The sequence below is a fragment of the Centropristis striata genome, chromosome 4 (assembly GCF_030273125.1).
Source record: "Centropristis striata isolate RG_2023a ecotype Rhode Island chromosome 4, C.striata_1.0, whole genome shotgun sequence".
Lineage (NCBI taxonomy): Eukaryota > Metazoa > Chordata > Actinopteri > Perciformes > Serranidae > Centropristis > Centropristis striata.
Window position 1 is genome coordinate 10,081,293 of NC_081520.1, and position 14,787 is coordinate 10,096,079.

At 41.1% G+C, this 14,787-nt stretch overlaps 1 protein-coding gene across 2 annotated transcripts in view; it reads left to right on the forward strand.

The window, feature by feature from the left end:
- Nucleotides 1-2,908: 2,908 nt before the first annotated feature.
- Nucleotides 2,909-14,787, forward strand: part of igsf9ba (immunoglobulin superfamily, member 9Ba) — an 81,970-nt gene continuing 70,091 nt past the window's right edge. For both annotated transcript variants that reach the window (XM_059330939.1, XM_059330940.1), the window contains exon 1: nt 2,909-3,084. In XM_059330939.1, the coding sequence (XP_059186922.1) occupies nt 3,021-3,084 (64 nt within the window). In that variant the 5' untranslated portion in view covers nt 2,909-3,020. The remainder of the gene's footprint in view (nt 3,085-14,787) is intronic.

A 14,787-nucleotide genomic window follows, 5' to 3' on the forward strand; every position in this document is an offset into this window, starting at 1 on the left:
TACAGGAACAACATTTCTTAGAGGAGGTTAGTTCTCTCCAGCTTCCAACACTGGATCTCACACCTCTCTCTCTCTCTCTCTCTCTCTCTCTCTCTCTCTCTCTCTCTCTCTATATATATATATATATATATATATATATATATGTGTGCTTTCACTGAAACACATACATGACTGTATGTATGTATGAGGCATGGCGTGCCCAGCTGTGAGGGAGGAGCTCAGAGAGCATCACTCTGATGCTGCTCGGCTCCAAATATAATCATTACTCTCTTCTGTAAGAAGCTGGGGTTGTTTTAGAGAAGTCCTTCTCAACAACTTTTAGCTTGAAATCTTTTAGAGAAGCAATATTTACATGCGATCCCTTTTAACAGGTTAATTACATCGTGATGTTCCCCCTCTCAGACTCTAGATATTATTGGGACTTGCAATTGACAACTTAAGAGTTAGCTATTTCAAAGCTTGTTAATCATCTGGCGGCCCCTCAGATTTATCCATTATGTTTCCTCTGGGGATTCAACGTTTTAGAGAAATTAATGAAGTAACATAACAAATTCAAATGCCTCAATACCAGCAAGTCCTCCAAACCATGACTGCCTAAGTCGTTTGTTCCTACCCTTTTATATGACCTCCAGGAACATTTCCAAATTTAGTGCCCCTACCGGCGGCCTCATAGCTTAATATAGTGGTTGCCATTTTTTTTAACACATGGTAAATATAGCGAAATATTCACAGTTTGGTAGGCAATAAAACAACTTCCTTAAGGTTAGGGGAAAAAAGCACATGATAAGGTAAAGTAAAGTAAACATGCAATAAAAAGCATGACTCTAAATTGCCTAAATTGTTCAATATAACAACATTGACTTGTGGTTTTCTTGCTTCCCTGTTTGCTTTCACACTGTAACATCATTTCACTAGAGGGCACCACTAACTACAAACGTAAATATGGTGCGTTTTAAGCTCCTGTACAAACGCCACATGGTGTCATTATTTGGGGCAGTCTCTTTCATACAGCCCACACTGAGTGGTTTGATGAGGACGAAAATGATGTGAATTACTTGATACAGCTTTCACAACAACCAGATCACAATCCGGCACGTATGAGAGTGACAACTACCAATGAGCAAATATTTCTTTGGAATAACAGCGTTCACCACTTCAGTACACTTGCAAAGACTTCTGAGCCAAGACGCACTGAGGCTGTTCTGGCAGCTCGTGGCTTATGAACAGACTTTAAGGAACATTTCACCCCCAAATCAAATATGCATATATTTCCTCTTACTTATAGTGTTATATAAATCCATACTGCTTTGGTGTGAGTTGCAGAGTGTTGCAGATATCAGCTGTAGAGATATCTGCCTTCTTTCAAAATGCAAAAATATAAAGAAACTTGAAAGAAGTCAGACATCACTATGGCTGATATCTCCAACACCTTGTAACTCACACCAAAACAACCCAGACTGGTAAATACCACTACAGTTAATGTGTATATTTGATCTGGGGGGGAACTGTCCCTTTAATTATCATGCAGAGGCCTTATGTGATGTATACTCATGACATTACATACAAGCAAAGTTGCAAGTCGTTAAGGTCTTTAAAAAATATTCTTTATAGGCTACATATATTTAGGTTTTAGTATATAGCTAAAGATTAGTAACATCAGACTGTATTCAAGTCAAGAAGAAAGACTGCACATTGAATTCCAGTCAAAATAGTGATAAAAATGTTCAAATGTGTTGTGAAAATATTACTCAGCAGTATTTCACTGCAGGAGTAAAAAGGTCTGCAGACAAAATGGAGACTGTCTTTGATTTTTAGTCACCTTTTTTATATTTTCTTTGATTTCAGACAGGAATATGACAGCCTCCAAAAAAAGGGGGGGAGGCGGGGGGGGGGCAGACGCTGTCAGACAGACAGATGCCAAGACAAAACTGTGACAAATTCTGCTGAAAGACCACGATTTGCAAGACTAATCTTCACCGAATTCCTCCCAAACGATAGATCACATGTATGTTTATCTTCCTGTAACACACAGCAGCAGCCGGCGTGCGCGTTATTATTTAGGTAAGATGTGAGCTGATGTCGAGCAGCCAGAGGCGCACAGGCGTTATGATCCCTCCGTGGTCATGCATGTAGAAAACAGAGGGAGTGAAAGTGAGGCAGCCTTATCAGTGGTAACCATGTGTGCGCAGTGGGCAAGCGTGATGGAGCTGCATCCTCGCGCTCGCGGCCGTCGAGGAAAAAACAGGGCGAACGGTATTGTATCTGTCGCCACACCCATCACATAAAGCCCAGACACGGCGCGGTAGCGGGGAAAGAGAGCGTTTTATGTCGGTGACAGCGACATGACAACAGCCGAGGGCTATGGGTGAGCGACAGATGAGTCACACACACACACATCCACCAGCTTCCCCCCTTTTTTCATTACACATACAGTAAACCTGCGCCATAAATAGCTGGATGGTGCCAATATTGATATGCCCCGCAAAAAAGAAAAAAAAAGACTGCGTGGATGAATGGATGATGGGCGGTGATGGTGCACGTGGGGCCAGTTTAGGAGAGGTATTTAAAGATGTGGACACGTCTCTCTGTCAATGCGCATGATACTGCGGTTCCACTACTATGGCACGCTCCAACTCACCTTGAATCGGCGCACGGCAGCGCTCCTGTCATTCGGGTGCTGGGGCGTATGGAGAACCAATACACGCCCCAAAGCCTCAATCAGCAGCCAATCCAATGACAGAAGAGGCGGACCTGTGGCTGCATTCTCACACTTGGTTTCACTATGCGCTCGTAAAACGGCTCCGTCTACTACAAACGCGGCGGTGCAGGTGCTCTGTCTCTTCGGGAGAGGATGCGGATGGAAGGACGGGGGAGGGAAGGGATGAAGGGAAACGCCACGAGGAAAGAAAATAGGATATGAAAAGGGGCTTTTGCTAAGAGACCGTGAGGTGCAAGGTCGAATATGAGAGATTGGTTGAACGGGGCACTTTGCGTGGTAATAGCTGGTCGGCAATAGTACTATGATTTGGTATGTGGCCACTCTGATAGCAAGTGTATTCAGCACCAGAGGAACGGCCGCTCAAGGTGAGTTGAAGTGCAATATATCTTGTGCCGCACATATGATTTCTGCTGTCTCCGTGTGCGCTTGGTGCTGCTTTTTTGCAATCGCATGGCATTTTTTTCCGTACGTTAGGTCATATGAACTGTGGGGCTAATTCATCCTAACAAATGGCTGCATATGTCACGTGAAAGTTCAGCCCTGGTTAAATCGTATCAGAGGAAACAACAATTGTCTTGAAAACGGCCTGGCTCATATGATGTGTGAGGGTTCACATGCCAGTGGTACAAACGCTCCACAATGATTGACCATGACAAAGATGGGTTGATTGATATGGCTGTGTGGGTTCAGGCCTGTAGTGTGAGAGATCCATGAGGCTCATTTGTGTGATAAAACAACGAGCAAATTGGAAATAACGTCCCTCGCTGCTGGGGGGAAATGTGTGCATTGTATCATAGCAAGCAGTCCCATTTGAGTTCTCCAGAGAGGGGTGTGACCGTCTCAGCCTTCAAAATGGAAAAGTAACTAAATAATGCATTGCGTGTCAGATAAAATGCACTCTTGAATTGATAGAGCCCATTGCTGCATGCATGGGATTCACATGGTGAAATCCACACTGCACATGGACACGGTCACAGTGCTGTGTGTGATGCACTGAGCACACACAAGCTGCAAGGCTCGCCTACTGCTGATCTAAGTGGCTCTTAATACTAATCATTCCTAGAGCAACAAACTGCACAATATCCCTTTTGTTCAAATTTTTTCCCTGAGCACTCTGTATTGACCCATGTACTTACTTAACCTTGCTTTTCCACTCGTGTCCAGATGAGGGAGACATGTGCCAAGCTGTCGCTTGGTAACTGATCCCAATGACCCCACATACCCAGTCAAAACTGGTCTGCTCACAGGTCTGGCTCCTCCTGTAATGACAGCCAGGTCCAAGGCGAGCACACTGTGAAAACTTCCTCTAATAAAACATTTGATTTAGTAGCAGAGAACATCTCATGGGTGTGATTGTTTCTAAAGCAGAAATTCTCCATTTCATGAAGGCATAGATGTAGCCTAATAATATCGACTCAAAGGTGTTGTCTGGTATCGGCACTGCACTGAAGGTGATTTACTTTTGAAAAGGCATACAGGCCACACCAGAGTCACAAATCACAGCGTGGTCTACCAGTAATTACAAATGAGAGCTGGTCTACTTCTTCTCTGACAGTGTCCCAGAATATAGTGTCTGGACCCAGTCTGGTGCTTTACAAAACCACTGAAATGCATGTTAACACAAACTCTGGCTTATTTTAATCAGAACACCAACCTGCCATCATTGTTGAAGGGTGTTTTATTGTCATAAATGTTCAGTTATATGCATTTGCAGCATAATCAAATGACAGGCTGTTGTTCGAGATAGATAGCCTACCAAATGTGTTAAGTACGCTAGAAAAGAAGTTGCATGAAGATAAAATGTTAACTAAGGTGACTTAGCATCTTTTAAGATTTTAAAAAGAAAGAAATGCTTAACTTGATATTTCCTTATTAGTTTTTGCAGTGTTAGAAGAGAGGATTGATGCTGCTCTCTGTTCAATACTAAGCTACAACAAGCAGCTGGTTAGCTTAGCTTAGCATAAAGACTGGAAACACTGGGAAACATTTAGCCTGGCTCAGTTTGAACGTGCAGAAATCCACACAGCAGAACCTCTGTAAAACAGATTATGGGTGGGTACAGGGTTCTATGTTCCAAGTTATTTCTTCATGTCATGTTGTCACAATAAGATAGGGAAACTTTATTGTCATTACTCTGATGTGCAAGTCAACAGCACAAGAAAAATTGTAATTCCAGTCCCTGATATAAAAAAAAAAACAATATCAAAAGAAAGAAAGAACTGGACTCAAAGTGCTATCGGGTGTGGAAATAAACAACAAACAATTGGCAGTATTAAGTCTAGCAGCAACTACAGATGCAAACAAGTATCAGTAGCAGTGTAAGAATAGTATAAACAAGTATGATATTTTGACATAATACATGATTATTTGTGTCTGTTGTAGTGGGTGTATGGGTGGGTGGGTGGGTGGTAGAGTATCTGGCCATGTTCAACAATTTAACAGCTATGGGGGAAGAAGCTGTTTTTCAATCTTGTGGCGCGTGCACGGATTGTCCTGTAACGCCTGCCAGAGCGGAGTAGTTTGAAGAGGTGGCGAGCAGAGTGAGTTGGGTCATGGATGATGTTGGACTACCTGCCCTGACATCGGACCTGGTAGATGTCTGCGACTGCCAGCAGCCGTGTCCCAGTGATGTCTTAATGACCCTCTGTAGAGACATCTAGTAAATCATGGTGTAACTGGTTTACCATGCTGTGATGCAGTAGGTTTGGGCAGTAATGAGGTATACCAGGGTATTTGGAAATGCCAAATATATGATTTCCAATACTGTCAAAAAAAGATGCTCCTCTTTCAATTAAACTAATACGGAGGTGCTGTATTGATGTGATGTATTGAAGTGCACAGCACGTGCCACCAGAGGTCAGTCTCCACTGGTGGAACAGGAAGCTGATAACGTTACAGGATTTGCAAACACTATGGCCCCTGTTTGGGAGTATTTTGGGTTTAGTCCTGATGATAACGTAAGCCAGCCACACAGACAATCATCATCTTCGTTCAGCCCACTGATGTGTTTGGTCCACAGCAAAAATCTATGGAAGAAGTTTCCTATCTATTCATTGTTCTAAGTATTTAAACTCCCTGTATGCTGACTCATCGCTGTTAGAGATCAGGCCCATGACTGTCATGTTGTTTCTATACTTGATGATGGTGTTTGTTGCATGGACATGTAGTCAGTCATAGGTGAAGAGGGCGTATAGGAAAGGGCCCAACACACATCCCTGTGGAACACCAGTGTTTTGGGGCGAGGGTGGAGGATGTATGCTTTCCTAACGCGGCAGTCTGGGGGCAGCTGGAATGAAAATCCAGTGTCCAGTTGCAAATAGCTGCAACTCAGGCTGTGGTGTTTGAATACTAGTCTGTTGGGAATGAAAGGCTGAAAGAGCATCCTGGAGGTTATGTTTTTGGTCCTGTTTGTCAGCAAAAATACTGAAAAACTACTGGCCCAAAGTTCATAGAGAAGATAGAAAGAACTCATTAAATTGGAGCTGATTCGTATCATGGAATAGTTACACAAATTTCAGATACAAGATTTGGCATTTGTGCTGCATTCATGTGGCACTGGAATAATTGGTGACTTCCTGGTCATGTATCATAGCTCACCTGATTCCTTTGCTCTTTTTTTCATTGTCACATAAATTCTGGAAACAGCTATCGACGTGTTGTTAAATGCTCTCTGCAATGAAATACATGTGAATAAATACGTGAATAACTTTTCACTCTCCGTGTTGTCCTCGAATGCCACAACCAGCAGAGATTCTAGGAAGTCAATAAATTTGAGTTTTTTCGCTGTGCTAAGCTAAACTAACCTGCTGCTGTTGTCATCTAACTGTCAGTGAGAGAGTGAATTATGAGATTTTTCAAGATGTCAAACTATTCATTTGGTGATTAAATTAGCTGCCATGTTTAAACTCGTATTTAGCACATGCCCTCTCCACTGAGAGCCAGTATGAACCATGCTGCTGGAAAGGATGTCATGCTAACAAAATGGTGGTCCAAACGAGACCCTAATGCTACCAATTATAAAATATTTGTTAAAGAAAGTATGATGGTTTTTCTTTTTAATTTGTCAGACCTAAAGCTCGAATATCATGATTTCATTAATGTTCCACTGCCTCATGCACGAGAGATACTGGTCAGATTTCAAGGTACCAATGAACATAAATGAAAACAGATGGCTGACAGATCCGATCCGAATCAGTAGAGCTGAGGCTTGGCTCCTTTCTCTTGAATGGTATTTTGTTATATGTGCACTTTGCTCAGTATTAAGGATGAACAAAGGGCCAATGAGTCTGCAGCAAGAAATGTTTTATTTTCCCTTTTAATAAACACTACATTTCCTAAAACAATGTACATTGTACAACAAATACAAGATTTGTTTTAATTAAATTTACATATAATTCCAAACTAAAATGTGGATAAAGGCTGCAAAATTACAGTTTTACTGCTAAGAAAGTCTTAATTAATTAATTAATTAATTAATTAATTAATATAATTTCAACTTAAAAGGCTGAACACCATCAGATCATACTATTCCTGGATATAAATTTCTAGTAGGAGAAGAATAGGTGTTTTTAATTTGCGTGGACTTACTATTTTGTAAAGATTAATATCGTAATGACATATTTCCCTTATATAATACAGTCCTGCTGAAACAGTAAAACTTTATAGTGACACACAGGATACAAGACCAGCAGGATGTTGTGTTGCAGCCAGATATTGTAAGATGTTCTGAATGGTGAGACGAGTAGACACTTCACTGGAAATCAGTTCTCATTTCAAAGTAAGACTTAATTGTAGCACTTTATGATCTGACGCGGGTCGTGTTTTGGTCATACAACAGCAATTTGCTTCCTTTACCTCTCTTTTCTGTTATTAAAAATTAAATACATTTCCATCTGGCGAAAAAAAAATGCCATTTAAAACATTGAGCCCTATACTGAGTTGTGTGTTCATAGAGAGGCTGTCTGACAAGCAAAGTCCCAGATGCATGAAATGTTTTCATCTTAAAGGGAAACTGAAAGCCTAAATGGGTCAAGTTTAGCTGGGATTATTCGTGGCTGGCAGGATGCTGTTGAAAGTGGAAGGTGAAATGAGCGAACAGAATCCAGACATAAAAGCGCAGAGTGTCAAGATTTTAAGAGACAGGATGTCGTCTGTGTGGACTGTGCCCCTCATCGACAAATCTGCCTGATAAAGAAAACCGATGTGAAGCTGTGCTATGCATGTCATATGGAAAGTAAGATATGCTTAGAGGTTTACATGATGATTAGCTTGGAAATTGTGCTACACCGTGTCTATACGGGAGGCGTAGTGTGAGCAGCAGCAGCTTCTGTTCTCTGTGTGATGCGTTCAGGCACAGTAGTGAGTGTAGGTCACCCGTGTTTTGGCAGCATTCGGAGCCCAACACACAAAAAAAACAGAAGAAAACAGACAAGTGTAAAAATATCTATAAATATCTATGTACTTCTCATGTATCGCCAGATGCACATGAGAAGTATAACTGTAAAACACAAACCTTCTGGCTTTTTTTATTGTTTTGCTGCTGTTCTATTCAACACCAAAATGCTGAATTGCAACAGAATGAAACACCACTTATTCTTGTGATTGCTGAGAGTTGTCCAGCCGTGGTCAGACTCACAACAGCACTGCGTAATAACAGGAAATTCCTTAATGTGTTAAATAAATCCACTACTCTGGCACAGTGTGGGTGTCGATGCAGAGGCTCATCCACTAAAACGCAAGGTAGTCTGGCAAAGAAATGTAACCTAGCACGACCTTTACGACAACACAATGTTCGGTGCTGCATTGGGTAATCAAATACAGGCAGGCACACATTCCTGGAGAATTACTTTGTACTGTAAAACATTTTTAAGGGATGTAAGACCCTAGCACATACTGTAAACCACTGTGCAATGTTTTGGCGCCCGATAAGCCTTCAAACTCATGGATCTAGTATCAGTTAAACCGGCCTCGTCTCACTCCTACCTCGTTGCATTTTTTAAGTACAGGGCTGTTTTCAGTCCAAACGTGTGGTAAACAGTCTTGTTCCCTGCACCCAATAAACTCGCCTGCACCTTGTTGACAATCTCATGAATTTGGCAGTCTTCTTATTCTTGGCGAGCGTTGGAAGTGTTGAGCTTTGCAGTGAGCTGTTGTATTAGCCTGTGGATTAGCTGTTTAATTAAATAATGAAATAGACTTTAAAGAATGCAAATCGGTTGCAACTTTGTAAAGTGAATATTAATTCAATTAAACAATTAATCCAGCTTCACAAACTTTGAAAAGTGCAGCCCAGAACTTTATGAAATAACAATTAATTAAATAATAATAAAACATAAATATAACTCGAAAAGTGCACTCAGTAGAGTGCGGATCTCCGCCAGGTGTTGAGAATCTTCTGCATAGCGTAGCTTTGACTAACTGAACTCCATTCAGAAAACTAGCATTTTAAAAGTTCGTTGTTTGTCGCCCTGCAGTCAGACCTGACAGAGTATGAATTCAGACTTTTTACATATTTGTAACATGTTGTAGATATTTCAGCATCCTTTTGATGTCTGTGTTTTGCAAAATCAGTTTATTTGGGATCCAAATTTAGTGGCAGTTAGCATAGCCCCGATCCTACGGAATTCCATTCAAAAAACAGCATTTTATAAGTTGTCTGCTTGTCGTCTTGCAGACTGACCTGATACAGCTTGAATTCAGACGCTTTACAAATCTGCATCATGTTGTACTTATTTCATTATAGTTGTGATCCATTTATTGCAATTAAGTCACAGGGACTTGTTTATTTTAGGTACATACCGATGTATTCCTGCCTGTACTGGCAGTCATCCAGACACAGTTCCTGGAGAAGGTGATGAAATTCACCAAGCTCTGTGCATCAGAAGATATAATTAATCCAGACATGACGCTGTTTGTTTTTACGATGTATCTGGGTCTTCCACAACAGGTACAAAGCAACAATTGTAGTTATTTCGTTAAGGGTTGATGACGGAAAGCAGTTCCGGCGACGAGTAACACAAATAAACACAAATATGATCCTGCAGTCAAACTCGCAGAGCGCCAAAATGAAAAACAGGAGATGAGCATACATGAGTCATTATGTGCAAACCAAATTTAAGGATTGGTTCAGTGATAGGAGAGATTAGCTGCGGACATACAGACAGATTCAGGCACTCACACATGCAACCAAATGCATGATCCTCTTTCAGGCTTGTGCCTGGCGGAGATTAAAAAACTCCTCCAGAAAATATATTTAGATAAATTAAGTTGATGTTTACCTCATATGGCGGGAATCTTTTAACAACCAGTTAGCCACATCAGTCAGTTCTCCACAGAATAGCTCAGGTATGAGCAATCAGTCACCACAAATGGACGGTCAAAGAAGTTTCTTTGTGCCAAGTGTCCATTGGGGAGGCAGCATATGGTCAGGGAGACCTGAGGTTAGTTCAACAAAGTCAACGATGACTTGGCAACCAATCAAGGTGATGCAAGAGGGACGCTGATGGCAATGTAGAAGTAATTAAGTGTCATTGGCAAGTGTCGGGGAGTGGTATATTTGAAGGACTATTTTCAGCCTGAGTCACTGATGGCAGACCGACTCTCCTCTCAGGTCCTGTGCTGGGACTTGGTGTGTTTTAAGCGTTTGTTGGACTGGCTTTTGGCCAGATGGTATTCATCTGTAATTCCCTTCTCGTGAGCCCGCTCCTTGATGTTTCACAGGCACTCCCTTGTGAACCGTGGCTTGGCACACTTGTTCTTGTCGCAGGGTTTCTTCTGAAGGCACGCTTCTTCAAAGACAGAGATATATAGCAGCAGACAGCATTTGTGAAGGTGTCAGAACTGCCACACATATCTGAGGCCTCCCAGTAGCGCTGAGGCGGCGTCTGAAAGCCCTCCTACTGTCTCTGGAGTCCAGCTTCAGATTGTGGTTCAGATAAACTGGGCTGTCTTCACTTTTTGTCTGGATGTCTGGGACATTGTGTGAGGCTGCTTTTCCACGAGATGGTTGAAGAAGTGTTTTGACAGCAGCGTTTTAATTTGTCTAGCATCTCAAGTGTTTTCAAAAGTTTTAATGATATCCGCCTCTGTGCTATTTAGTGATGTTCTGTGTTGTGACTGCTTTTCTTTATTTGTTAAAAATGGTAATATGAATCTCATAAAACTGACATTTTAGAAGAGAACAGTTCATGTTTGTGAAGTTGCCACTCTTTGTGACAAACAGTCATGTTTTCTTTTTAATAGATGTTGACATTTCTCAGTTCATGTCAAGTTATTTGGCCCTCAAAATCTATAAGAATCGAAGCCCTCTTGACCTCTATAAGAGCTCTTGTAGGTCCTGGCAGTGTTGGAGGAGTGTTTGCAGTCTGGTTGGTGATGGGCACTAAATGATACGGTGCCACGGGGTTCAGGGTCAGTTCTGTTTAAAAGCGATCAATTCTGATAATGAATACAGGGAAAAAACTTAAAGGATGAAGTATTATTCTAACTCTAGCTTGAGGTGGTTATGTGTCTATTTCGCTCCTGTGTTGTTATTTGTAATGGTGCACATTGCTAATAAAGGTGACTTAAAAAATAAGAAAAGGATTTTAAAAAAAATCCTCTTTTTGGCCGTATTGCATCCTTCAATGTCATAAACTTTCAGGGTGAGGCCTCTGAAGCCAGTCTATAGTGGAGCATAATATTTAAATAACGCTCGTTTCCAGCCCACACCTTTATAAACGCCCGATCATTCTTGCGATGTGATTGGAGAGATACGAACGTTTGATGAATCCCACGTGAACCCTGTCGTAAGACGACATATACGCTCAGACTTGCACTCGTTTATACGTTTGTTTGTTAAATGAGCGCCACTGTACATCACAACAATCTAACAAGACTTGGACAGCTGTTGGCCTGTCCACGTCTTTGGTCACTGGCCAATAGAACTCAGTTGCGTGACCGTCCATTCAGTACAAGGCAGGCGCAGCCCAAAAAGATGAATTGTGAATTATTACAGAAATCGGGACTGAGATCCTGCGAGAGCTATGTCAGAGTCCAGCGCTGCATAACTTTACCTGTGACCTAAATAAAGCCTGCATTGAGACCAAACTTTTTACTCCAGTTGTGTTTAATCTTGGGCTTCGAATCAGCGAACCTGAAAACCTTTACACAAATCTTGTTTTTTTAAGATTATCATTCAAATTTAATGCTAAATTTATAAAACCAGGGATCAGCAAAAGTCATATACTGCGGTGTTCTTTTGTGCTGTGCTGACATTACTATGTGTTTCTATAGATGTAGTACACATCCATGGATCATGTCTGTATGCTAAACTAGTAGCTTAGCTTAGTGAGGAAACAGCAAGCCTGTGTCTGTCCAAAAGTAACACAGTTCATCTTCATTTTTAGCAGCATTGTTTTGTCCCTGTGTCACCTGTTCAGTATTAGTATGTGTAGCTAACATATGTGCTTGACTGATGCTTTAACATGCCTGCCAAGCTGTTCTGAAATGACAATCTCCTGATTTGGTCCAACCAGGTCGCCATCATATTTTTTCACTGCTGTACTTTCTCGCTCACAATCATAAGAGTAAAGCTCAGTAATGAGCTCAGGAAAGGGCCTGCGCTCAAGCTGTGGATGGCAGACTCTCAGTACTGGGCATGTGCCAGCTCTTTCTGGTGGTGCCCCCTCCCCCTCTCCTCCTCCCTCCGCCAGTCCAGTCCCAGCGGAGTCTCCTTGCAAACAAAGCCTGCAGCATTCTGGGAAAGCCAGTTTTTTTCAGATCATGTGGTTCTGGTTGGATGGACTCGCTCTACCAGCCGCTACATCATCATCATCTCTCTGAGAGCGTGTAGTGCTGCTTATGATGATAGAAGTAGAATATGACACTGTGTTGATGTTACACTGATGCGGGTCCAGTTACATGATTTGCACAGTAAAGTCTGTCTGTCTTATCATGCAGCTGGAAAAATAAATAAATATAGATCTGCGATTAATCAGGCAGTCAACCGCTAAATGAACTTAATGACTACAGAGGGGATTCCAATTATTTAAACTAAGAGAAAAAAACAATAGTCAATAGTTTGGCATAATGTAATTCAGGTTATGTAGTGCAATTTACTGAGGTCAGGATTCAGACTATAAAGTTTTCTTTTGAAGTTTAAGTACAGTAATACAAAACCAGCAATTGCATGAGTTATGCACAGGTCTGGGCCTATCACTGTGTCTGGGACTCACATTGATAATTTTACTTCTATTTTAGTATTTATTTTTCCCCACAGAGTGATAGAAAGTCCAGTTGGTATGAGTCAAGCCAATTTTTCTCACATAATTACACTTTTATCCTGCTGCCATTCAGGTAGGGAAAAAAGAGAAAATATGTGGGAAATATTGAAAATAAAATGATATTTTCAGTGCCAATTTGGTTTAAATTCCCCACATTATATATAGTACCTGCTCCACAGAGTGTATTCCCACTTGTATTTGGATGATGAACTTTGATTTCTCTTGCACGTCCAGAAGGACTCAGACATCTAAGGAAAAAATGAAAGCATTGGTTGTTTGTTTAAATAATGCAAACTGCACATATATTTCCATTTCCCTGACGTTTGTCCTGTTTGCAAATAATGAATTAAGGTGGTGTCAAATTGTTATTCTTTTTTTAAAAGATTTGTTTTGGGCATTTTGTAGCTTTATTGACAGTAGAGATATTGAGAGTGAAAGGGGGAGACAGAGGGAAAGACATAGGGGAAAAGGGCTCCGAGCCGGATTTGAACCCAGGCCACCCGCTGACGAGGACTGGGTCTCTGTGGTATGTGCTCTACCAGGTGTGCCACAGGGAATGCCCCATATTGTTATTCTGCCATAAAAAGTCATATGGAGGAGGTTGGTTGGGATGTTTATTTGTACAAACTGCAGTGCACATGCTATCTTCTACTCAGTGGTGGAAGAAGTATTTGGATCTTCTACTTCTGTATAAAAATATTCTGTTTTAAGTAAAAGTACAAAAGTTAAAGCATGAGAATATGTACAGAAAGCACCAAAAGTACTTCACCCAGGAGAGTAAATGATGTTATTTGAAGGAACATTGCTTAACTTTACCGCATTTTTTTACATAATCAATGTTACTATGTCACCTGGTATTAATGTCATCCTCATCACTACTTAACTTTCAGCATTTACATGCATTTATTTTACTACTTAAACTATTTTTTATAATGCATAACTAGGAACGTTTTAGCCCTAACCTAACTGAAAGTCAAAGGTAACAAAACAGCGTGTGGCCATTGAATGGACTGATATCAACATGTCATTATGGATCCCACTGCATTTCAGAAGAAGTCCCGCCCTGCGATGCTCGGATTGGTCAGGGCCGTGCCTTACGTCCTGTATCACACACTGTCGTGTCTTTGCAATGGGTCACCTTGTCACCTTTGGAAGAAGCTTGTAAAATGCAACTGTAGCGTTCGTAAGAAGTTGTTAATTAACCGAATATTACACTTAACCACGCCATTAAATCTACATGAGACCTCACATAATTATAAGTGAGCCCTAACCCGTTAGACTTTCGTTGTGTTCACTAACCAACAGATCAACAACCTTTACTATTTTCCCACCAATCTACACTAAACTGAATAAAACATGTTTGTCTTCTGCACAGCTTGGAGTCTAACCCACAGCCCCAGGTTTGATGGCCCCATGACTTCCAACTAGAGCTAACCAGCTAGTTATGAAATGTAGCCTCCATACTCTTTTTTACATTAACGTTAAGCCACAAAGACAAAGACAGGGCGGGTCTTGTTCAGTAATGCAGTGGAATCCATGGTAACGCAATAACAATCTATTATAAGGTAGAGCCCATACTTACGGGATGATAAGCCTATAGATAAACGCCCACTTAATAGTGTTATGTTCAAAAGTAGCAAAACATTGCTTAAAGGACAAAAGGAAATTATGCAAATGGTAGTGAAAATGTTTGAAATAAACCAGATATAATAAACTTGTTTTTAAGGTAAATTTAACATCATGAGCAGTGACAAAGATTCCTCATGTTGCAAAAAATAACAGCAGAAAAACTCCAAGTCAGAATAT